We start from the raw sequence: 25,608 nt of genomic DNA on the forward strand, positions 1-25,608 counted from the left end.
CGTGAGACCCGTCAGTCGCGGGAAACCCGAGGGATCAACGTCACTTTTGACGTCATTCCGTGGAGCAAGAAGCCATGATCGAAATTTTGTTGTTTTCAATCTGACAATTTGCTGTTTCTGCAAAAACCGAAGCACAAAGATGCTGATTTATGTAGAAAGCAAAGCTTTCCCGGTAAGTGTAGTAGTCTTAAGCTTAATTTTGGAGCATAATTTCCGTACCCTGTTTTTGTTGTTTATTATCGTTGACAACGAGGGTATGCAGTCGGCTAAAAGCTTAGATTGCATGTTCTTCCTTGCTTTATTTTAATTTTCCTTGATTAAGATTGTAATAATCTTTCACAATATGGGGCGCTCTTGAATATTTAGAATTTAACCTCAATGTCCGGCTGCTGTGGCAGTCATCAAAAGCACCAATGGCTCCAAATATTTCGTCCTTATCAGCCAAACTTTGTTACAACTACATCCTGGTCGTAGTTCCCTTTTGCTACCTTATTTCTATCAAAAGATTGTAATCCTACAGTGTAAACAAAATTTACTCGGGTGTAACAGGGTTAGTTCATACTGGAGGGTAAAGTATTTAAATGTAAACCTAGCCCTGTAGCCTGGGGGGGGGGGGGGGGGGGGGGGGGAGTATACTCTATTGTAGCCTCCTGATGTATGTGTTACAGGCCTAATATGACTGGTAGGTTCTTTGGTGTAAATATACTGGGGGGGGGGATAATTGAGTGTTCATATACTGGTAAGTGGAGGGCTCATGGATGGAAATATATTGTGTGTACTTGGGTAGAAATATACTAGGAGTATATACTTGAGTGTAAAATGTGATGGGTACTTGGATTTAAATATACTGGGGGTTATTGGGGGTAAATATACTGGGGGATATGGGTATACAGGGAGTAGGCTACAGGCCTGTAGACAGAATCCAAATTTGATCAAGGCAAAGCTAGCCACCGGATGATAAATACAACAAAAGCAGGTGTTTTACCTCATACTTTTTAATTGTGAAACACTAATTTTACAGAGGCGAGTGCCTCACTTGCCTCATGCTGTCTACGACCCTGGGCTATAATGTCCAGATTTCAATTGTCTGTTCTCTTGAGTCTCCTGTGAAGTATTAGTTGTGCCATTCTTTGATCACCATGCTTAACAACTCAAACATTCTCTCCCTCACAGAACAAGACCTTTACCTTAATATGCAATCCACATGACACCATCGCAAGAGCACGGGCACAGATGCTCCACATATTGTATGAGCTTGGCAGAGAAGAGCACCAGTTCCGCTTCAGATTTAAGGGGGAATACCTGCGAGATGCCTATACTCTAGATGTAAGAAAAAAAACAAGTTGCTTTAGTTGCTCTAGTTTTTTTTCCACATATTTTACAATGCTAGCCATAGCATTTACCCTTATAGTCTTGTAACCCCATCAATTGGAAATTATAATAACCCATGTTTGGATTGGATTGCAGGATTACAAGATACTTGACAATTCTGTCATAAAGATGGTTCCCATGAGTAAAAGGAAACGAGGAGTAAGTATACATGTCTTATGTCAATTACTAAATAAAATTGATGTGTATTTTCTTGTATGTTACCACTGTAACTGCATTCTAGACAAATATAATTCTAAATTTATTTGCCTTTCAGTCCTATGCAAATCTTCATGGATCAAGGAATAGTGGAATTGATGACGAGCATGACTTCTCTTCCAAGGCTAATCTCCCCGCAGGTCACCATGAGCTTGATGATGTCCAGAAAGCACTTTATAAAGAGATAGCCATTTTCACCAAGAGGGAAAAGTTGCTGACAGATTTCAAGGTACCATGTTCTTGGACCACAGATATGAATATTATATACGAAAAACTTGGTTGTACTGCTGTGGTCAACTGTACAACTAATCACCTTACTACTAGTATCACTTGCTGCTTAATCACTTTGAGATATTGTTTCACCACTGCTAGTATCACTTGATGCTTAATCACTTTGAGATATTGTTTCACCAGTGCTAGTTTTAAATGTGACCAGCATATCTTTTACTAAAGTTATTTTCAAATTGCTGTCGTCCACACCCAAATGGCTTTCTATTCCTGAGTAGGATATGTTTTTTCAGTTGCTGTGATGGAGGAGTTTGGAGATGGCACTAGAAAAAATTATATATCCTCAGAGATAAATCCTTTAACCCTTGCCATGAGATTTGCTACTGGGATTCTCTAGTAGAGTGCACAACAAGAAAAAAGTATAGGCTTTGCAAGATAGCTTTTTAATTTTTTTTTCATTTTGTTTTCCAGGTACTTCTTTGGATTCATTTCCTGGCCGCTGTTCTGTCTTTGACCACCACATACCGCTATGCTGCCAGCTGGTCTGGTAAGACTATTTTATTTAGTGTTAAAAATTAATTTACATTACACATGTTGAATTTTTTTAATGGTATTCCCTCTAGATATTAATTTTTAGTGTTTCTTCAGGTTTGTTGATGATATTTGGTTTTGCATACTGTCCTAATTACACAAGACTTGGAGGTTTTGTTGGAAAATATGGGATGAAGTAAGTTAACCTTTTACTCATCTCTCATATATGCTGCCATGCTGCACATTAAAAATTATAGTAGAAATATCTGAATACGGTAGAACCCCGCTTAATACAGACACCCTGCTTTTCTGGACAGTAAGCAAAGTCCTAACAAAAGTCTCATATATTACCTTAAAATTTAACCCGCTTTATACGGACACCCGTTAATACTAACAACAGACACTTTTATGTGGCCCGAAAAACATTTTTCATGCAAAATTAACCCAGGTTTACAGACAAAAGAAATTCGAGTCTCGCACTTTCAGGAGATTTTTTAATAAAGGCATTTTCTTGAGTTTTAATCTGATATTAATCAAGCTTTTCTAATCTAATGCTCCTTAGCAAATAGAAACATCAAAACACACAGAACACAATAAATAGTGCTGTGTAGAACACTCACAAAGCAAAGTTAGCGTACCAGACTATAGACTAGCAAATCCAGAGTGTACAAAATACCTTCTGAGCAGAGTTTTCACAACCTAGTTGAATTACAGATAACGGATTCAGTTAGAATAATTGAGTTGATATTGTCAATCGCAAGGACGATTGAGGAAAGGAGTAGTTATCCTGTTTTGTTGTTGTTTTTTATAAAAATATTGCCATGAATTTGAGTAACAAAGAAATAACCAGAACATATCACTAGTTTGCAGAAGTACTTTAGCCAAATGAGTTTTTTTTTTTGTTGTTGAGTGGAGAAGGTAGTTAGTAAATATGGTGCTGTACAACGCACTTCGAGTATTGTAGATGGGATTTAGACGATGATTTTCTAATAGCTCAGGGACGTCTGATTAGCGCTATTGTTTAAGGTTTTTGGGAAAATCGACCTGTGAATATGGCTTTTTCTTGTGCGAGCATGGTATGTTGGTAAAATCTGAGAGATCTCATATATCGCATCAACGCACCATGTTTGACGCTTTACCACGCACTTCGAATTTTGTAGATGGGACCCAGACTATACTTTTCTAATAGCCTAGAGAGGCGTGAATAGCAATTTTATTTTAGTTTTGGGAAAATGGATCTATCAATTTGCCTTGAGTTCTGAGTGTTTAAAATGCATTTTTGACGTCTTTTAGGGCAGCCCGCTTAATACAGACTCCCCAATAATACGGTCACTTATGAAAGTCCCTAGGGTGTCTGTATTAACAGGGTTCCACTGTGTGATATTCCTTGGAGGGTTATACACCCCTAAATGTGTAGTAATTCAAAATAGTCACACACAATTGGAGTTTAATACCTTAGTAACACCATTTTATTGAAAGCACATCAGTCACTTGCTAGAAGAGAACAGATGGAAATTGATTTGGTATTGTGCAGGACCGTAAAATGGCAAACATGATTGGCCTTCTTTAGAAGGGAGGGGGGTGTCTATTTCACTAAGAGCTTACCAAAGTTGTTGTTCTTTTGACTGACCTTTTTTTATTCAGCTTAAATCTAGCATTGTCATTTCCTTCACATTTCAGCAAAAAGCATTTCATGATTTTCTTCTCTGTGGGTGCAATCATGAACCTAACTGCCTCATTGTTGATGGGGATCTACCTTATTTTTGAGTTGCTGGTAAGTGCAGACTGACTAATAATCATTTTAATGTGTTTTTTTTACAATGTGGTTTCACATTCCAGGTGTCTGACACAACCTCTGTCAACTTTGAATTTTGTTTACTTACATCTGTTTGTCAGGCATTTGTTTGTGACAATCAAGATCCCAGCTGCTTACGACAGAAAGAACTGATGTGGTGGTCAAGTAAGTGTGATGCAGTTTACTGTCCTTGCAACCTAGAATGGGACTGCTTTTTTTAGTTTGCATTGAGTTTGTACATGCCAACATTGTTCAAAATAATGACAAAAAAAATATTTAGCTCCCCCCCCCTCTGCACCCTCCTCTCCCTTTAGGCATCGTAGGTTTCTTTTTTTATAAACCACTAGTTTGACTTGTCATGAAAAAGCTGTAAATTTTCCCTCTTTTGATATCTTGTTGAATTGGAATGTGCTTTTGTATAGAGAAGTGACAATGTTTTCTTGCCAATGCAGTTATTCTCTATCTGACCCAAGCTGTTGCACTAGCTGCCAGCATCTTCATCTCCATCATGCTCATCTTCAACTTCAATTATGAGGTTAGTGAGCTATCTGTCAGTAAAAAAGGTGGGAAATCCATATTTAATATCTTTGTCTGCACATAGTCTACAAATCATAAGACAGAGTTACACAGTGGTACCAGTAGTGGGACAAAAGATCTCCACTATGTCCGCATACCCCATCATCAAATCCTAGATACTTTGACCATTGTCAGTCTTTTCTTATTATGTATTTGGTTGGCAACAGTATTGAGACATTTCTCATTCAAACTATTCGTATTTGTTATGTATTAGGTTGGTAACAGTATTAAGGGGTGCCTGATTCAAAAGATTCTTGTATTACGGCCAAATTCGTTGCTACGTGACCTCGATGAATCCAAAATCCATGTCTCATTTGGAAATAGCGCGTAGTCAGACACAAGCTTTGGGGGCCGTTTGTCTGGTTTTGATTGTTTGGTTTGATTGACTATGCGCTATTCCCAAACAAAGAAAGGAATTTTGGATTCTGGCAGGTTGCACAACAACGAATTTGGCTATAAAACATTATTGTATTAAGTGAGTAAGTACGCAGCTGCTTTGTCTCCTATTATCTTTGTTCTACAAAGGAGTTCTTTTGTCTCTATTCATCTCGTTCTTTGTGTCGAGGTGCAGATATTGTTCATTTGCCCAATCAAATTGCAGCTTGTAAGAGCTGCGTACTGCCTCTATTAAGTTGGCAACATTACAACTGAGAAGTATCTGATTCAAAGCATTCATATTTGTTATGTATTAAGTTGACAAGAATATGAGAAATTCCTGATTCAAAGCATTTTTTATGTATTAGGTTGGCAACATTATTGAGAAGTTTCTGATTCAAACCCGTGACATTGACAAAGTAATGAATAGTGCTAAACTGGGGAATACTAAGGAGAGGCGCCACGCAGCGTTTGAGCTTGCCAGCCTTGCTGCCCTTGGGGACGAGACTAAGTTCAGGATTGTAGGTGAAGGAGGGTGAGTGCCTAAATGTGAACTTTTCCATTGTCTCTTTGTTAACAAATTATTACCAGTAGTGTTGTAGCAGAGTGATGGCAGTGATGTTCACTTGTCTTAGTAGTAGTAGTATTAAAGTATTAAGACGTGTTAGATTATTTAATAATAGAGTTGTACTATTCTGTTTAAGGTTGGAGTCTCTGATGAATCTTTGCCTCTCTGATGATATTGTGAGTTTAAAATATTATTTGTTTCATAAAAGAATGATAAATGCACTGCTGCCACTCCTTCTACCTGCAAATTTTTAGTTTTTAGAAACGTTCACTCACAGGAATTTTAACATTTTTCAAATTACAGTTTGTTCTTTTTGATGTTTAATTTATAGGGTTTCAACCTCTAGAGGTTTGTTTCTTTTATTAGCTCTATACTTTATATTTTTACCCAGGCAACACAAGAATATGCTGCCGAAGCTGTATCCGAGCTGCTTACGATCCCTGCTATACAGGTACTAGTCTGTGGAGAGTTCTTTACATACCCCAGTCTGTGGAGTATTTCTTTACCTTAAATCAAACTTACATACACCTAGTCTGAAGAACGTTCTTCCCATTTCTTGAATTTAAATCTTGTGATGCCTAGGATCAGTTTGTTGAGCTTGGTGGAGTGCGGACATTGTGTGCCTTGCTGCATAGTAAAGACAAGCGAGTGGTGAATGAGGCTGTGACAGCTCTGAGTTACATTGTGGCAGACAGTGAGGCTAACCGACAAACTCTTCTAAACGAGAATGGGTAAGCATGGGCCTTCAGCAACCCTTTTAACCCATTAACACCTCAACCGGCCTGTGCCGGCCGTGAGAAGTACCCACAACCCAAACAATTCATAAATTAAAGATAAACACAACAAGATCAAGATACTAAAGGCAACAGTCTAAGGGATAAATTGTCTTGAAGGTGTGCATCCACTCAAGGAGCAACTACTCTTCAGCCAAATAATAGCTCAGGAACTTAGACAAATCTCAAATCAAACAAGGAAAACCAGCAGAATTCTCCCTCTCAACATAACGCTCAAAATACCACACAAGGGAATTTTTTTATGAAAATACAAGCAATAATCAACTTGTTGCATTTGGTACATTATTAAACTGTTCGTTTTTGTGGTTTCCCTGGTAATCAACCCTGCAAATGAAAATACAAGCAATAATCAACTTGTTGCATTTGGTACATTATTAAACTGTTCGTTTTTGTGGTTTCCCTGGTAATCAACCCTGCAAAGAACACCTCAAAGAATATTTGATTTTTCTTTGAAAAAAAAAAGAGATTTATTAGTTGATTCATTGTGCTCTGATTACCACCACAGAACTCATTGCAAAGAAGTTTCAGTCATTTTTAATTTCATTGTGAGCAGTTTTCATTTTTTACATCTTATATCATTAAACGTCTAATCCAACCATTTTTTATGTAATTTTTTTGCAGAATGGATGACCTATTCTATATTGCAGAACGAGGTAGGAAGCTGATTTTAGTTACAGAAAAATAGCTGCTAGCGGTTTGTTGCTCATGGTGTATGTATGTTTATAGTGCATGTTCCTGCTTCTCGGATTGTGTCCGCCATCTTCTTGGAGCTGGCCTTCAGTGCAGAAATCCGAATTATGATGAGTGCCCAACAGGCGTCAGGTAAAAAGAAAGCAAGTTGTCATTTTGAAGGACTGTTTTGCATTGTACAAGGTTGTATTCTTTATTTATCTAGTGTCTGGCTTGTGGAGGTTAAGGACTATTTTTGATTTGTTTATATTTATGTTTATTTTCATTCTTTATCTAGTGTATGGTTTGGGGAGGGTATGGACTGTTTCTGTTTTGTTTTTATTTATGTTTATTTTCATTATCAGTCTGGCTTGGGGAGGTTATGAGCTGTTTTTGTTTTGTTCTTATTTGTGTTTATTTTCATTATTTATCTAGTTTATACTTTGAGGTTAAAGGTCGTTTGTTATTCTTTATGTTAGCCTTTTTCTGATTTCCCTAGTTTCTGCCCTGGAGAAGTTATGCCGGTCCAGAGATGATGAGACGCAGCGCCTTTCACTGCAGACTCTTGAGCTTCTTGCAATCGAGAACTCAGACACCATAATCGGCCATGTAAGTATATAACATTTGGTGAGAAGTAGGGCCCTTTGCATGTGAAGAGCAGATAAAACATTGGCGGATCTAGTAGGGGGCCGAGCCCCCCCCCCCCCCCCCCCCCCCCCGCTATTTTCAGACATTTCGCTGAAAAATAACAAGAAATATACGGAAGAATAACAAGTACGCCGCCCCCCTTTCTTGAAACTTTTGCTTGGGCCCCCCCTTTTTTAATTTTCTGGATCCGCCCCTGGTCATGTGGTCACAACATGTTGCTAGAACAAGAAAAGCCTGTTTGTGAGTATTTGCATGCCAAAAGGAGACACGGTTTAACACATCTCTCTTTGTGCCACTGTAAGTATAACATTTGAAACGCAAGTTTTTTTTACTTGAAAATAGACATAAGTTGCTAATTTAAGAACAATTTTGGATCGCAAGAACACTAGAGACAAGTATATTTTTATGATAGTATAGCACTAAGTAGGTTTGCATACATCTCTATGTTAATACAAGACGTGTATGGCGAGAACACTATTCTGTGTGTGAAAGTCAAAGACATGTGCGTCTCGGTTATAGGACGGTTTGCTGGATTACTTACTCTTCCTGCCCAGTACAAGTGATGACGAACAACTCTACCTACTCGCAAGCAAAATACTGCTTTACTACGCCGAAAATGAGTCTGTAAGTTCATCTGCATGGCTATGTTAGAAAAACAGTATTTCACAGAATAAAAAGCGCTGGCTTGAATTTTTTCCAAATTATTAGGACAATATGGACAGCCTGCCATTGTAAATTCACATTGCAGAGTTTCGTTACTTCATAATTTTCTCGCCTTTTTCCTGATCATAGGCGTGTCAAAAGCTGGTAGATTTTCCCGACCTGAAGAATTGCTTGACAGACTTTGCCGTCTCCAACGATCCACTGCTGCAGAACATCGTGGCTAAAATAATCCTAGCCATGCTGGACTCACACGAGAACAAGTGAGGACTTTGCACTCTAACCCACAAAAAACCCTCCCGTACACCCCCCAACCCATTTCTTTTGGTACCTCCAGCACCACCACCACCTCCAACAACCCCCCCCCCCCCCCCTCAACACAATCAGGAACAGTCTCCTGTCTCGTGACCCAGCTAGATCACGTGATATCAGTTGGAGACACTCCTGTTGGGCATAGAACCCTCAATATAATATGTTTCTTTGCGCAATTGAAATAACGATACCAAGTGAGCGATACCAAGCACCCACGATCCCAAGCACCCACGATCCCAAGCACCCACGATCCCAAGCACCCACGATACCAAGCACCCACTATCCCAAGCACCCACGATACCAAGCACCCTCGATACCAAGCACCCACTATCTTTATTCCAAGCATTCCTCCGGTATCAGTATTAGCCCATTCAACACTCCTCACCCTTGTTTCTGCAGAGATGCCATTGCCTCTCTCGGTCTGGACGAAGTGCTGATGTTTATAAAGAGTGACGCAACAGACCGTGATGCGTGGGAGATGTCTGATCACGGCCTGACTATCCTACATAACATTAGACCAAAGCTACACAAAGACGACTCTAATACATCTGTTGAGTCGATCACAGGGAAGAAAGATGTGTAAATCACAGCCCGAATATCCCGCAACATTATGACCAGAGCTTCACAAAGCCGACTGTAATGCATTCTGTTGTGTCGATCACGTGAAGGAAAGATGCGTAAATCACAGCCCGAATATCCCGCAACATATCTGACCAGAGCTTCACAAAGCCGACTGTAACGCACTCTGTTGAGTCTATCACAGGGAAGAAAGATGTGTAAATCACAGCCCGAATATCCCGCAACATATATGACCAGAGCTTCACAAAGCCGACTGTAACGCATTCTGTTGAGTCGATCACGTGAACGAAAGATGTGTAAATCACAGCCCGAATATCCCGCAATATATCTGACCAGAGCTTCACAAAGCCGACTGTAATGCATCTGTTGAGTCGATCATGGGAAAGAAAGATTTGTAAATTACAGCCCGAATACCCCGCATAGTATTTGAACAAAGATGTGTAGAAAGCTAATTAGTGTAGGTCATATCAGTCTTTTTCTTCTTGGGTGATAGGGGTATAGCACCCTGATGCATCCCTAAAGAGTTGGACCTCAGCCTAGTTACTGGTATTGACTGGAGACTGACTGAGAGGTTGGTAAGCCTGTGTCAGAAGCTTTCCATAAGAGTTTGACCTCAGCCTAGTACCTCTATGAGGCAAGAGGGACTGGTGAGAGCCAATCCAGTTTGAGGTGAGGTGTTCGGGTGACTTCATTTCATTACCACAGGAAACCCGATCAGACCTCCAGGCACTAAGCTGGTGAGAGTCCACTTTGTGCATTGACCTTATCTGCAAATATGCCTATAAGAAAAGCTCAGAGGTAGTTGTGAATGGTGGAAAACATTTAAGGTCGAAGTATGATAATATAATAATAGTGAACTGTACATATTCCTGGTAGATATATTGAGTGCTTTTGCTTGTACCTTCCTGGGAGCATTTGTATTTTTCTTTTTTCCGCAGCACGCTACCAATTGTATCCATTCCTGTAAACTTTTATCATGTATTCCCCAATATTTTTGCTCCATATCGCACAAGTGTAGAATTTATAGTTGTACAGTGTATAGTTGTATAGTTTACAGATATTGTGTCAGCACCATTCAATAAATTATTGGGACACAATTACTGCAGAATTACTGTTGGGTGTTTCGTGACATGAACGAGAACACTTCCTCTTACACACTCCTAGCCATTTGTTACACCTCTTTGAGGACTTATGAAGCGACATGGGAATCATAAGAACGGTATCTCTCGCTCACCCCATCCCTTCCCCCACCACTAGCCACCTTCGTCACCCCTATTCAAATTTACAAGTTGACAAGTGAATAATCGCACACTAGACCCAACCTCTCTCCTTTCAGAAATCCGTTAACACCTGCGAAGCCGCTATTCAGATTTACGAGGCGACAAGGAAATTCCAAGTGGCGTATTACTCACTCGACTCAACAGTCGTTTCATTTGTCATTTACATCTAGCCTTAAGGTAGACAACATGTAATTTGTCTCAAAATCCTCGGCTTCGCTTTGCCTAGTTGCATATCCTAAGCTAATGCAGTCGCTGTAGACCGTGGGTAGGCCTGCCGGTCAGTAGCCTACCTGAGACACCTCCCTCAGCAAAGATCTGTACCAAACGTGAAAAAAAAAAACGATAGATCATTTAGTCGAATAGGGTTCAAAAATATAATAATGTAACCTAATGATTGCGGGCTGTCAATTCTCAACGTAATTCTCATTCTCTCAATTCCCTTTATGTATAGTTTAGTTTACTGTCATTTTGCCTTTGCCAAATTTTACCGCCCAGCTAGATTCCATTGTGACCAATTTCTCCCACGGTGAATGGAATGTAAAAGGTCAATCTTCGACGGCCCCAAAATGATTTGATGGCTTAAGGGAAGAACTCTAATAAACTGTACAAACAGCCTTGATGGAAGAAACACGATCATTATGACCAAAAACCACGGATCTATTTTATATTCAGCTAATTGATATAAAAACATGCAGCAGTTTATCGTCTTTTGCCGCACCTTCAGAATCACAACAATTTTGGTTCTTTGCCACTCAGGCCGCACTAAGAAAAATGTGTCCGTTGCGCGTTCCGTTATTTTTTTAAATTTATTATTACTTTTTTTGCACACAGAGCCAACACAAAATAAATCCCCAAAAATTACCTGCTTTGTGAAAAGTTCTAGATATTTTTAGAAAGGCCAAGCAAAGGCACAGGACTGAGGGCTAATGCTCGAAAAGGTAAGCGCGACTACTTTATTTTCACGAGGTGTATATGCATACCGCTTCAACCTTGTATTGATTTATTTCACAGTTCATATTTCTTTGCAGGTTTTGTGGTGCGACACATGGATTCATAATGACACTAGGTTTCTTTATTCTAGTAATTTTTTTTTTAAATAAATATATATTGCCTACTTTTATAAATTTGATGTTAAGAACTAATTGATACTAGAGCGATGAGATCTACCGGTGGTTTAATTAATTGCCCCATGTATTAAACAGCAGCAAATGATAAAAAAAAACCAGCAAGACTCATGCAACCACTTTCCTGATGCAACAAAACAAATACCCAAATTCCGAGATATTCTGGGTCTCCCCAAGGGTCACTCCAGAAACCAAAGAAAGAAAAAGATATTTCTAATACGCAGTTCATAAACAATCTAACAATGCGCAATTACCTTACGTGGATTATTGGAGCCGTAGTGGAACTGGGAGCAAATTCATATCAAGCGAGTAATTATTCACTTGAGGCATTAAACGGGAAATGAAAAAGCACTGAATCGTGGAGAGTGGAAGCGTTGTTTGGACTTTAAATCTACTGCTTTTATCAACGCTCGCAGTCTTTCAAATGGCCTCAGACTTTCCTTGATACGAGGATCTCTATTTGTTTAACGGTCCCTTGTATTTGTTTTATGGTTTATTAGCTAGTAGAGGAATATTTTGGATATTATCACAAGATTACCAATGGACCGAATGGTGCTGCCTCTGCTGGCTTTCGTGATTCTATGTTTCTCACAAGGGGCCTTTCTAAAGGCCTTGGATACTGAAATTTACAAAGAACTAAGAGGTAAGACTTACTTTGAAACTGGTATATAGTTTATTCTGCTCACCACAAGCAAGTTAGCAGTTTAATAAAGTTTCGCGACCTTTCTTAAAAAACAAAAAGGAATGATGCGAAAAACTTAATGTCTTTAAAACTTTTAACTTGAGGTTCATTTACTTTTGTGCTTTTAGTTTAAGGCCATCAAAAAGGTACTTGAATAATTATTAATATTTTCTATTTGGCTTTAATACTGAGTGGACATAGAAACCTTAAATATTTATATTTCAAAACCTTTTTCATAAAGTGATAAGAGGCAGAACGACGGCTAAGAACATTCTCGATTTTTGAGGTTTGATATTTTTAATGTCAATGAAAACCTTTCAATTCATGCTCTATATTAGTTCTTTGCCTCAATTGTGTGGTCACTTATTTACTCGTCGTTTTTCAATGTGACTTTTTAGTATAGTTTCGATGTTATAAATAAATTTTTTTGTTCGATTCGGAGCGTAGCATATCAAGAGAGGAAATATCGCAAACACGCAACAAGAATTATCAGAATACCTTTAAAGTGTGTGAATAATTATGTTAAAAAAATAACCCAAAGCTTTGCCAAGAAACGTGTCTTATATAGAAGACACATTGATTTCTAAACTGCTTTCCACGAATTCAATATCATCATGTAACTCATAATAAATTCGATATGGCTTTATTGCCATTAACAAGAGACTCCGATTTCATATCGCTGTATTTCTAGCATTGTGATGACGTCATGCTATTGGAAAATTAACACTTCTCCCCAACCAAATCTTTCTCTCGAACAGCATACTGGGATTTTAGGGAACGCAATTCAACATGTTCATGTGATGCTGAATAAAAGCTATATAACTTCTTCGTTAGTTATATTCACAGCATCAACATCGGCATCGTTCGATGCCATGTTGAATCAGTCCCCTAAAAACGTCCAAGCATGCTGTTCGCGTATCAACTCGACCCAATCCCCCGCGTTACTTAAGAATGGCGAATAGACAATAGCAGAATAATAACAGCCTCTCTGTTGAATCGAGGGATTCCTTGCAGGGTAGGTCTCTTGAACTTTTTAAAAATAATAAAACCAAAAAGAACTATAGTAATTTCACGGCAACAATAGTATAATTTGTCAATTGATTTTAATATTTGTCTATTTTATTGGCAGAAGAAATTCTTAAAGAAGATCATACAAAAAGTGAACAAGAATCAGGCATGTATAAATTTTCAATTATAAATAAGTAATTTCAAAATAATCAAAGCTCTCAGCTGTCTCAAGTCCCATCTTTTTGTGCGTCTAGGTCTATTTGAGGGGGATATTGAAATTGACGCGAGCACTCGGCATGCACTGACTCATGGGGGAAGCATTGACGTACGAGACGCATTGCGTAGACCAATCTACCGCTGGCCAAATGGAAAACTTTATTACAAGTTCGACGAGCTCTTGGGTAAGCAGAATTGATGATGCTAGTAATATTCCTTATTTTCACTGCTTCTTTTTACGTCGTCATTATCATCAATATCTTTTTTTCTTTTCTCGTCGTTTTTTTTTGCCTTCATTATCATAATTTGCAGTGTGAAATCATCATCAACAGTTTCCTTTTTTTTCTTTTTCGTCTTCATTTTCTTCCTTTTGTCATTGGCTTTTATAATCGATAATGATTATCACGACTAATTGTTACTGTCAAAACAGTCTTTATCATGCCTTTTTTCAGTCATCATCAATTTTTCCGTTTACCTTCATTTTTGAAGCTATTTGCGCATGCGCTAAATAGCTTCTAAGTCAAATGAACTTTGAACCCTTCTTTTAGGTTCAGGTACTACCCCTCCCCTAGTGTCAAATTGTTTCTTGTGAATCCCATACCACCCCTCCCCTTTTCAGAGGAGGTGTCATTATGTGCTTATTTGCTAGCGTGGCTATCCTGTCTTCTTATCAACTACACGTTACTTGCGAGCGGAATCAAAAAGCCCAAACTGTCGCGATCTCGTTCCAGAACAATGGATACAATACAGTCGATTTCCAGTTTTTGGTGTATTGTATTACTTGCGAGCGAATATTTATACCCTAGATAATTGTTGTAGAGATAACCATGTGGGAAGCTAATTTGATGGAAACGCGCAAACTCGTATAATCAGGATAATCGCGACGTCACAATGTTTCAATTCTCAACCCTTATCAATTTCACACTTTTATAAATGAGTTCGTAACTAATGGCTTTATTTTTTTAATTGTATAACTCGATAAACGATATAACTCTGACTACGCATGCGCAGTAAAACATAACTACCTCATTGTATATAATTTTTACTCCGGGGATTTTATACTTAAATTAACGAAACTCATAAAGGTATAAAACTTGTATAAAACTCATTTCCCGGTATAATTTGAACTTTTCATGCTCGACCGAGTCTTTTCTTTTATCCATGCGACAACTGCAAACCCAACCTCAACATCGTCCACGGCGTTCCCATTTCCACAGGTAGACCACACTAGAGTATTTACCGAATCTAATATGGCCGACAGATTGGTGAAATGAGGCATGGGATCTGACAGTGAACGGCCGTTATTATCACTCCCATTCGCAAGTTTGAGCGTATAACGCCACTCCCGACTGAAAAGTTTATGGTAATTTTGAGGATATTTGTTAAAAATATTTTTGATGCATGGTTGTGAAAATAACAACACATCTCATGGCACAAAGTTTTGTTGGGGGCACAATATAAATAATCGGTATGGCTCAAACAAGCAATCAGTAACTGATGCAATATTGCAAATAGCTTCCATACACACTGCGTACCTATATTTTTTCTTTTGTTTCCTCTTCATCTTTCGAAAAAACATGCCCTTGGTGTGGTTGCGTTCTTGCGTGATTCTATGATATCACTTACCATGTCGTGTTCTCGTGTGCCGTGATTCTATGATATCACTTACCGTGTCGTGTTCTCGTGTGCCGTGATTCTATGATATCCCTTACCATGTCGTGTTCTCGTGTGCCGTGATTCTATGATATCACTTACCGTGTCGTGTTCTCGTGTGCCGTGATTCTATGATATCACTTACCGTGTCGTGTTCTCGTGCTGTAGGTAGGAGAGTCCGCCGCCAGATCCACCAGGCTATAGAACACATCAAGCTGCATACTTGCATTCGCTTCCAGGAAGTAGACGATTCATACAAAAACAACTATGTCAAGTTCTACCAGGGAAGTGGGTACGTATACAGTATAAATCATAGTGATTACATACATTATGTGATTGATGATTATTGATTGGTGATTGATGATTATTGATGAATCAATGCTGATGTTGTTAGATGTGGATATCAACGACAGCATGTCGAATGCTGGTAGTAGAATATCAGGGGCGGATCTAGGGGCCTCCCCCTACTTTTATATATTTGGCTTCAAAAACACAAGAAATTTATAGAAAAACACGAAAGAACAATGAATCTCCCCACCCCCCCCCCCCCCCCCCTCCTTCCCTCTTTCTGATCCGCCACTGGATATGGAACTATCCTCTTTTCTTTGCGTAGCTGTTCCTCCAGAGTTGGCCGAGACTGGGTGCACAAGGAGCAGAAGATATCTATTGGGCGTGGCTGTACACGACTTGGGACCATCGCCCATGAGATCATGCACTCGCTCGGATTCTTTCACGAGCAGTCAAGACAAGACCGGGACAAATTCATCAAAATCTTGTGGAGTAACATTGGTAGAAGTAAGAAGCGGAGCTAAGCCTTTTTTTAGTGTGGATCCTTGTTTAAGAAGTCTTTAGTGGTAAATTTCATACGACGCATGCTACAGTGCCTTTCCTTTTTTTTGTAAAGTAATCCAATGAGAATGCGAGAAGCTTTTTGATTGCTTCACTAGCCAACCAGAGAGCCGAAAAGTGTTTTGATGCGCATCATAGCACGACGGGATCCTCCGATATAAAGTTCGTGTCAATCAATGAGATTCTGGCATGCTAATTGGTGGTCACGGTAGCGCGCGTGGCAATGTAAACTTATTGTATTTTGTGGCCACGTTAGCGCGCGTTGCATGGTTAACTTTGTATTGGTGGTCACGGTAGCGCGCGTCGCAATGCATAAGGCTTCAAAGACCTCAAATGTTTGCCTCTAAGGACAAGCATCATTTTTCTTTAAAATAATGGTTCTACTGAGGCCATGAAACCAGTACTGGAGCTACTACTGGCCTTTGGTGCCTCTAAGTACTTTTTGGGAACTTAATATCAGCATTGATAATTTTGTTTCACTTTGCAGATCATCGCCACAACTTCAACAAGTACCCAGCCAATCTCGGTACAACCCTGGGCAAGCCGTACGACTACCATAGCGTCATGCACTACTCTCGATACGCATTCTCAAATGACGATGAACCCACCATCGTGACGAAGAAAAGGAGAGTGCTGATCGGTCAACGCATTGGACTCAGCAAATGGGACGTCTACCAGATCAACAAGCTCTATGGATGCAAAGGTAAGTTGTATAGAGTTGCTTACAAAGGGAAGCTGTATAGAGTTGCTTACCCTTAAAGGGGCAGTAAAGGTAAGTCGTATAAGGTTGCTTACCATAAAAGGCATACTTCTAAATCAGCAAACCTTATGGATATTAAAAAAGGTCTTATAGAGTTGCTTTAAAGGAACACTTACCAAATCAACAACCTTTTTCAGATTTAAATTTAAAAGTAAGTCCTATAGAGTTGCTATGCTTAAAGGGACACTTATCAAATCAATAAGCTCTAAAGATGCTAGTAAGTCGTAGAAGGTTGCTTACCTTAAGAAGGATACCTATCAAAACAACAAGCTGAGATATCTAAAGATCTAAAATTAAAAGGTAGAAACAGTTCATAATACACATAAGACAAATAATTTTGTTCTTTATAGAGCATAAATCAGACGAAGTAGAACCATTTCTGTGTCTTGCCTTACTGCACAAACGTGGAAGGTGCACAGAGAAGATGAATAGGCTGTGTTCTAGGACATGTAGTAAGAGTGGTGAGTATATCATCGTGATCGTGAAAATCATCATGGTCATCATCATCATATACGTTTCCCTAATTTGATTATTCTGCATTTAATTGCGGTATGCGCAACGATAGAACGCCAAAGTTACCGTGATACTGCTTGAGGTAGTTTATGAGGGCTTGCTCTATTCGCGTTTGAGGTTTATTTTGATTGAGCTACACACGAGACGTTTTAAAATTCGAAAACAGTTCCGCGTGTTTTTTGTTGTGTTCCTATATTGATGCAATTAGGAACAACAGTTCCTTTATTGACGCGTTCCCAATTGAGGACCACCACTCAAAAAGAACAAAAGTTCCTGTTTGCTACGGATAATAGACTTAAAAGGGAACACCTGTTCCTAAGTGGTTAAAAGTATAGGAACAGTGGGACCGATTTGGCCTAAATGGTGCCGTTTCTTTGCGAAAAGGAACAACAAAAGGGCCACAATGGACCGAAGTGGGGTGTTCCCTTTTTCGAAAACATGAACAAAAGTTCCGCATCTATGGTTTTGTTTCTCAATCTCAAAAGATATGATCTTTCAAAGCGATGCCTAGACTCGCACAAGCTGTGCAAAAGCAAGGGCATGCCGAGGCTTGCTTGGGCATGCCATTTTGGTTTATCGTGCCCAACCAATAGACTGCTGCCACTATTTCGAGGCTGTCGCGTGGCAGTGATTGATTGGCTCTTTTCACTTATTTGATAGCATTTAACATGCGGTACGCCGCATACGTTTCTCATTCTCGCATTAACCGTTGGTGACAAGAGATAGTAAAGCAGGGTAATGTGATAAACTGGTCGCTTCTTCCAAATGCTGCGAAGAAACCAAAAAGAATGCACTTAGAAGAAGACGAAAATGACGGGCTGTTTCACTGCCCTGTACCAGACTGCCATAACGATGGGTTTGGAACTCAAAGAGGGTGTAGAAAACACGTCAAGAAAAAGCACCCATGGTTTTATTACTTTGATGAGAAACCCAGCGACTCAGACATCGAAGCTTCTCGAAGCCAAATGGAAAAGGAGAAGGGGCAACGACGTTCAAGTAATGGCGTCCCATCGTTTGACATTCTTGCACGTTTGCTGAACAATTCACCGCGTGGCTCAAGGGCAGTGGTGGGGGCTGCAAAAGTGATCGACAAGCGCAGCAACTGGTTAGCAAATGCTTGAAGTTTCTGAAATTTTGCAGCGAGGACGAAGATCATCTCACATTAGATATTGTGGACTTTTGCTTGTGTTCGCCTAATCTATTTTTCAAATTTGCCGATTCAATGCAGAGCGAGTGGCAGTTGGGTCATGCCGGTCGAATCGGATACCTGGACGCCATTGCAGAACTAGTGACCTACAGGAAAGTAAACGGAGCATCGGAAGCGGTGCTTAGAGGGCTGTCTACGACGGACACATACTTGAAAAAGGTGCGTAAGACCGTCTCAAAAATGAAGCGACTACAGTGGACTAGCGATTTAGACATCGATGTGCTAGAGGCCAAAGGGCACTGGGCAACCATGGACGAGCTCCTTGGTGTGGTGTCTCGCTACTTGCACGCTACGAGGCCGTGCTGAGAACGTGCAAGGACACGCCCGACAGGGCGTCTCCGTTTGATCTGTCGTTTGCCACTAAATTTCTCGCCGTTTATCTGTTTATCCAAGTCAAGGGCTCGCGGCCAATGACGTATCAGTATCTGACTGTGGACATGGTGCGCACTGCCAAGACTAACGGAGGTTTTGTCGACCAGAAAATGTTCAAAACAGCGGGCAAGTACGGCTTCGACTCGCTCCTTCTTACCGACACAAACATGAGTGTGCTCGAGGGATAAATAACTTACATTCGCCCGCTACTCAAACCCAAGTGTGAGTACGTCCTAGTTACGAGAAACGGGGGTCAGCACAACAAGCTCGGTGAGCTGATGAGCAAACTTGTGTTTGAAGCGACTGGCAAGTATGTTCACCCCACACGATACCGACAAATCGTCGAGACGTCTAGCTGCAAAGTGCTAAAAAGTGCCGATCGAAGCGCCATCTCTGAAGATCAGAAGCACAGCTCGAACGTCGCCAAAGTGCACTATCGCAAGCAGCGTTCACGCGAAGTCGCCACAAAGGCGCGCGAATGCCTCGAAAAACTACATGGCGACAGTGGCACCAAGCTGGACAAAGAGGTTCTAACGAGGCTCTCCGACCTTTCAAACTCTTCAGGGGATCAAGACGACTGCACGAAGTCGTGCTCTTCAACGGACGAAGTTCAAGAAATCTCCACACCGCCAGCAGCGAGAATAAAGCCTTCAGCCCGCAAACTACCGGCAAAGCAGAAGCGCGAAGACGCTTTTGGGATGACAGAACTATGCCCGGCTCGCAGAAAATCGCTCCTATTTACGCCCGAAGAGGACAAGTATCTTAAAGTTGGTCTCAAAAGATACGGGTTCGGGCAGTGGACTTCGATCTTAAGAGACCCCGATTTCCAGCAAAAAGGTAACAAAAACACATGTTTACCTCTGGCATATCGTCACTTGAGCCTTGGCGAGAAGGGGTGTGTGTCTGGGATGGGCATCCGCTGTCTCGAAACAAAGAATCTTGGTCACTGTCTGCCTCATCGTCGCAGCTTGGTAGCGGATCCCATAAGTTTAGCAACAAGTGCGCACATCGTTGGTCGAGGAGCCCCTAGCTGATGCACGCCTTCCGTCTTTCCTCAATAGCGGTCTCGCAAGCCAGAGTTCCAGTGTTGGTATGGTGACTTTTGATGACAAGTTGCACCAACGCTTTAGCGCTTTTCAACGCCTCGTTCTCCGAGATTGATTGCAATCTCGACGAACATCGGTGCAGCTCAGTCTCAGTCGCTCGCACCCAATGGCTCTCGAATGCCGCTCTTGCCATGACTTTCCTTTTCTCAGCCTCAGACTTCTGGTAATCCTCTCTAATCCGGCCTAGGTCCACGATTATTTCCTCGGGCATTGCATCTTCGGGGTCTTCCGGTAATAATTCCAGCAAGTTGTGTGGAACTCCCAGATCCACCAGCCTTTACTTCGGCTTTTCAGCATTTTAGATTTACGGGCCTTGTTTAGTTGCTGGCGCAGACTCCTCTCTCCTTTCATCTTCTTTAGTAAAATGTTGAGCTGTCGCTTTCGCATGCTGAAAGGCTGGCAGTTGCGATACTCAGCTTCCATTTTGTTGAACGTCTCTGCGTCACTGCCAGAATAGTTATCCTCGTCTCCATCTAAAAAGGTAATCTGGCATGCAACCCAGTAGGAAATCGCAGGATATATTTGCTTCCCCGGCGTAGAAACTTGAGATGCAGCGACCGTCTCCTCGTCATCTCGTCCTGACTCTTCGTTTGCTGCCTGCAAAAAAAACCCAAAAGTATATTTAAAGAAAGTAAATAGCGAAAAAAATATCTTTATATAGTTTTCACAATCTTACCTCTTCAGACATTTTAGCTTGCTTCAGCTTAGACGTGCTTATGGCAGAGAAGAAAAATGAGACTTCTTTAAGTTTCGCCAGCGCTGTATCGCATTCTTCTCTTTTTGAACAAATCCACGACCACGCGTTTTCTATTTCATCTACCCTCCAGATGCATTTAAATTATGACAGAACAGAGGTTCTGTATTGGTCCGATGAGGTGGCATTCGGCCGCATCCCTTATGAGCTTGCTGTTGAGCTGAGAGCACGGCTTACTCATAGTGAATGAACTGATTCTTGCCTTTTCTGTCTCTTTATATAGAGTAGCCACATTGCGTTATCATTGGGTAGTTTCAGTAATGCCATTGTAAGACGGTTGTTTGTTCATTTTCAATAGGGAACACAAAGATGATTACGTAACAAAAGTATGCATTTCTCACAACAACATGCGTGAAACAACACCCGCTATGATTCTACTTACAAAATAACACAAGAGTAATAAATTCGATCAGTTCCCGCTATACCCGTCAAACCCGGAATACCCGGTGTATTCAGAACAAAGTTGAACGATTTCTAAATCGTAAGAAACTTACAGTTACTACTAATGTCATAGTATTGTTGAATGGAATAGATTAAGCATGAGGTCGAGACTGAATTCATTATCAAAGAACGTTCAAGTTTGTTTAGAATATGGCGGGTATAGCGGTTATGGCATGGATTCATCAACTAAACACATCAACTTAGCTTAGAATACACCGTGTATTCCGGGTAAGGCGGATATAGCGGGTATTGCTTACTACTACTACTGTTAATATTATTATTATTATTATTATTATTATTATTATTATTATTATTATTATTATTATTATTATTATTATTATTATATATATATATATATATATATATATATATATATATATATATATAATAAAAGGAATGGCGGGTATTGCAGGAATTCATTATCTCATTGATTGTTTGTTCCATTGATTGATTGATCGATCGATCGATTGATTGATTGATTGATTGATTGATTGATTGATTGATTGATTGATTGATTGATTGATTGATTGATTGATTGATTGATTGATTGATTGAGTCGCAACCCCATGCGTAATGCATTCCCTTCAATATTGATCCCAGTTGTACTGTAAGTTTCTTACGATTTAAAAATCGTTCAACTTTGTTCTGACTACACCGTGTACTCCGGGTTTGGCGGGGACAGCGGGTATTGATGGGATTTATCTCTCTGACTTGTTGTTTTTGTTTTTAGTTGATTATTTACTTTTAATTTAATACGAATTCTCAGTCTTGGAACCTGTCTTCCTGTTCATATTTGGCAATAGTTCAGCCTTTTGCTGTTGCCACAGGTCTTCGGTTGATGCTTGTCATTCGTTACTATTTGTTTACCACTGCCATACTGTACTGCATTCATTCAAATTGGTTTGATTTCTGACAAGGAAAAGTGTTTTTCTCCTATTTGAATAAATAGGCGGTGTTCCGATACGTACAGTTCCTTATTTTTTGAGACGCGCGTTCACAATTATCGTTTCATTTTAATGAAAATATCCTTTTGAGTTTAGTTTTTGGATGCAAATCGAAAGAGCAATGCCTCACAAACATTTAGAGTGCTAAAAATCCCAAGTGCGACTGACCGTTAAAATCTGCCAGCGAGACGAAAGGCAGAGGAACAAAAATTTGGGAAACGATCATCATCATCACTATCATTTCTATCACCATCATTGTCATCATTATCATTACCACTACCTTTACCGCCATCATTATCATTATCATCATCACCATTACCAACACCATCATTTCCATCTTCACCACCGCTACCATCGCCACAGAACCAACACTATCGCCATTATCATCATTACCACTACCATCACCACTCTCACCAAAATTATCATCATCATCATAATCATCTTCATCACGACTATATCACTATCATCTTTATCACCACCATCACCATCACCATCATCCTCCATCACCATCACCATCAACCTTTACCACCATCGCCATCGCCATCGCCATCGCCATCGCCATCGCCATCGCCATCACCATCGCCATCACCATAATCAACACCATCACCATGACCACCATCGTAACTTTTCAATTACGGTTTTAGAAGATACTCATTCTTTTTGCAAATACATCACCATCACATATCTTTGCTTAACTCTCGTATCATTCAGATCTGGTCACCCGAGCAAGCCTGAGTGCCGATGTGCCTGATGATGTCGTGTTCAAGGACTTCAGTTCTGCTAATACACAAGACTAAGCACCCCACAGAGGGAAATCAGCAATTTGACACCAGATAAATGACACGCGAGGAATAAAGTCAGATTACTTCGGGAGAGGGATTTATTATTAGGGTGTCTTAAATAAATTCTAGAAATAAAAAATCTGACCTTGCATTGGTAAAAATATTGTCATGTTCTTTTTTTTTCTTGAGAGTAAAAAAATCATAGAGTCATTTGTACGAAAAAATATTGTTACCATTCTACTAATATTTTTTATTACACTTGGGCAATAGGTGAAAACACCTGTATGATTTTTATCAGAAAAAATAGTAGATTTGTACGAGAGATAAACGATTGGTACATTTTGGCCTTTCAAAGTTTAAAGTATCTATTCGAATTCATGTGCAAAGTGAATTGCAAATTAGGCCGAATATCTATCTTAGCGTCACCCTTGAATAACATTACTGACTAATGAATTTGTTTGTACGAATCAACGGGTATAGAAAAGCCTACAGAGGGAAATCAGCAATTTGACACCAGATAAATGACACGCGAGGAATAAAGTCAGATTACTTCGGGAGAGGGATTTATTATTAGGGTGTCTTAAATAAATTCTAGAAATAATAAATCTGACCTTGCATTGGTAAAAATATTGTCATGTTCTTTTTTTTTTCTTGAGAGTAAAAAAGTTATGAGTCATTTGTACGAAAAAATGTTGTTACCATTCTACTCATATTTTTTATTACACTTGGGCAATAGGTGAAAACACTTGTATGATTTTTATAAGAAAAAATGGTAGATTTGTACGAGATATAAACGATTGGTACATTTTGGCTTTTCAAAGTTTAAAGTATCTATTCGAATTCATGTGCAAAGTGAATTGCAAATTAGGCCGAATATATATCTTAGCGTCACCCTTGAATAGCATTACTGACTAATGAATTTGTTTGTACGAATCAACGGGTATAGAAAAGCCTATGGACATCTGGCGAAAAGCGGGCCTCTGTAATATTTTAGGGAATAAAATAACTAACTTTAAAGAATATAGCTGTAGCAAAAGATCGAGACCGATCGAGTAGGAGGAAAGAAGGAGGAAAGGTTTTGTTAATAGACGGCGCATGTGGAGGCGTTACCCAGCCATTACTAGGAAAAAAACATATACATTTATAGCCAAAAGGAGTATGTTAAGAACTCACTGTTGATGCTCAGAAGCCAAGGCAAAGCAGACCGCTTCGTGCCTTTAAGTTAAAGGGAAGTTCTTTTAGAGACGCACGTGGTGGACGTACTCAGACATTACCGGGAAATTATTATCCCTTAAGGGTTTACAGAAAATTTAACAAGATTTTCCGATTATGAAACCTTCTCAGGCACGTTAAGTGTCTCATAAGAAAAAAGGTTCATTGGGTGACTACTTATAATGGCTGAGCATCAAATCCAATGAAGTCACCGCCGGAGAGCTTCCTCTGTTCAGCTATTTCCTATAATAACTCACATCTGATTAATTCCCTTCCACCTTAACACAATTCCTAAATAGCCCATGGCCGGAGGAGTAATTGAAATCACAAGTCGATTATGAGATCATATATGGGAACCTCTCGTGTGGGGGGAGGGGGGGCACCTAAAATTATCCCGAAACTTGACTTTTCCTCCATACGAGGACTTCCATAAGTTATAGTACTATTCGTATGGCTTGTAACGTTCACGCTTACCAGAATTCTGTCATTGGTTAATCATATCCTTGATTGACGGTTTTGGCTAATGGCGATCTCCTATTGGCCGAAAAGGAATTGTGACGTCAAGCCATCTACGCGCGCCATTTCCCTTAATCGTTCTACCATTAACACACATCAAAGGAACCTAATATAAAAATTTATTCTCTTCCCGCATTTAATATTAAATACACGTTTTACGTTAAGACGTCATCTCTGGCATGAACTGAAACCAAAATGAGGGATTTTTGATCCAGACAATTTAGATCCAAAAATGAAGTCGTATTCGTTCATTTAGTGAGAGATATTTTTGTGAAATAGAATGAATAGAGGATAAGAAACAAATTTCCGTTGGCCCACATGAAATTATGTTCCAAAAACAACGCGCCCCTGTCCGTGAATTTAGAGGTTTCGTTAAAAGACTTGATTTTCCTTAAACCATATTCGATGGAGCCAATGTTTGTTACATTCAGAGCAGGGGCAAGTTTTCTGTAGCAAAGTATTCTTGGCAGTTTTAAATAGTCCTTGAAGCAAAATTTATCCCACTTGCTTCAGCTTTCGCCAAGAGTGGGGTAATAAATCATCAGACAAAGCAATAATCTTCCATTTTAAGCATAGAATACTAAAAAATAATACGCCGCAAGCGAAACGTAAACTACATCTGTAAAAGCTCACAAATTTCCTTTTCATATGAAGGGATATAGGGCGTGATACATCTATTGCTCGCGAGAACGTCGCACCTTAAAGGTTTGATGCATTCTATTAACTCAGATAAGCTACATAGACACAATCCTTTAATTAGATGAAAGGCCATCTGTACCAATAAAGACAAGTTGTCTACGTATGGGGGTATTTGTGCTTTATTCCGGGGAAATTGGCGGTGTTTTTTTTGTGTGTGCCCTTTACGGG

At 39.8% G+C, this 25,608-nt stretch overlaps 2 protein-coding genes across 2 annotated transcripts; both read left to right on the top strand.

The window, feature by feature from the left end:
* Positions 1-13: 13 nt before the first annotated feature.
* On the top strand, positions 14-10,419 carry LOC5511221. The gene is made up of 19 exons (XM_032380533.2): positions 14-172; positions 1,174-1,326; positions 1,468-1,530; positions 1,646-1,816; positions 2,287-2,362; positions 2,464-2,542; positions 4,027-4,120; positions 4,243-4,306; positions 4,594-4,676; positions 5,461-5,627; positions 5,797-5,836; positions 6,052-6,111; positions 6,243-6,391; positions 7,076-7,107; positions 7,181-7,276; positions 7,623-7,732; positions 8,291-8,395; positions 8,564-8,694; positions 9,143-10,419. The coding sequence occupies exons 1-19, from the start codon at positions 140-142 to the stop codon at positions 9,324-9,326; spliced, it is 1,890 nt and encodes a 629-aa protein (XP_032236424.2). The 5' UTR covers positions 14-139; the 3' UTR covers positions 9,327-10,419.
* Positions 10,420-10,970: 551 nt separating this feature from the next.
* Positions 10,971-23,640, top strand: LOC5511234 (zinc metalloproteinase nas-4). The gene is made up of 9 exons (XM_048724640.1): positions 10,971-12,369; positions 13,538-13,582; positions 13,671-13,817; positions 15,454-15,577; positions 15,899-16,080; positions 16,622-16,837; positions 17,245-17,355; positions 22,943-23,064; positions 23,531-23,640. The coding sequence occupies exons 1-8, from the start codon at positions 12,267-12,269 to the stop codon at positions 23,026-23,028; spliced, it is 1,014 nt and encodes a 337-aa protein (XP_048580597.1). The 5' UTR covers positions 10,971-12,266; the 3' UTR covers positions 23,029-23,064; positions 23,531-23,640.
* The last annotated feature ends 1,968 nt before the right edge of the window (positions 23,641-25,608 follow it).

This window comes from Nematostella vectensis, chromosome 3, assembly GCF_932526225.1.
Source record: "Nematostella vectensis chromosome 3, jaNemVect1.1, whole genome shotgun sequence".
In the NCBI taxonomy this organism is placed as follows: domain Eukaryota; kingdom Metazoa; phylum Cnidaria; class Anthozoa; order Actiniaria; family Edwardsiidae; genus Nematostella; species Nematostella vectensis.

Excerpts from the sequence above, each read along its gene's own strand:
- LOC5511221 (XM_032380533.2), top strand. The coding sequence starts at position 140 with ATGCTGATTTATGTAGAAAGCAAAGCTTTCCCG. Across the intron at positions 173-1,173 it reads TAGAAAGCAAAGCTTTCCCG|AACAAGACCTTTACCTTAAT; the intron begins GTAAGTGTAGTA and ends TCTCCCTCACAG. Across the intron at positions 4,307-4,593 it reads AGAACTGATGTGGTGGTCAA|TTATTCTCTATCTGACCCAA; the intron begins GTAAGTGTGATG and ends TTGCCAATGCAG.
- LOC5511234 (XM_048724640.1), top strand. The coding sequence starts at position 12,267 with ATGGACCGAATGGTGCTGCCTCTGCTGGCTTTCGTGATTCTATGTTTC. Across the intron at positions 12,370-13,537 it reads AATTTACAAAGAACTAAGAG|AAGAAATTCTTAAAGAAGAT; the intron begins GTAAGACTTACT and ends TTTTATTGGCAG. Across the intron at positions 16,081-16,621 it reads GTGGAGTAACATTGGTAGAA|ATCATCGCCACAACTTCAAC; the intron begins GTAAGAAGCGGA and ends TTCACTTTGCAG.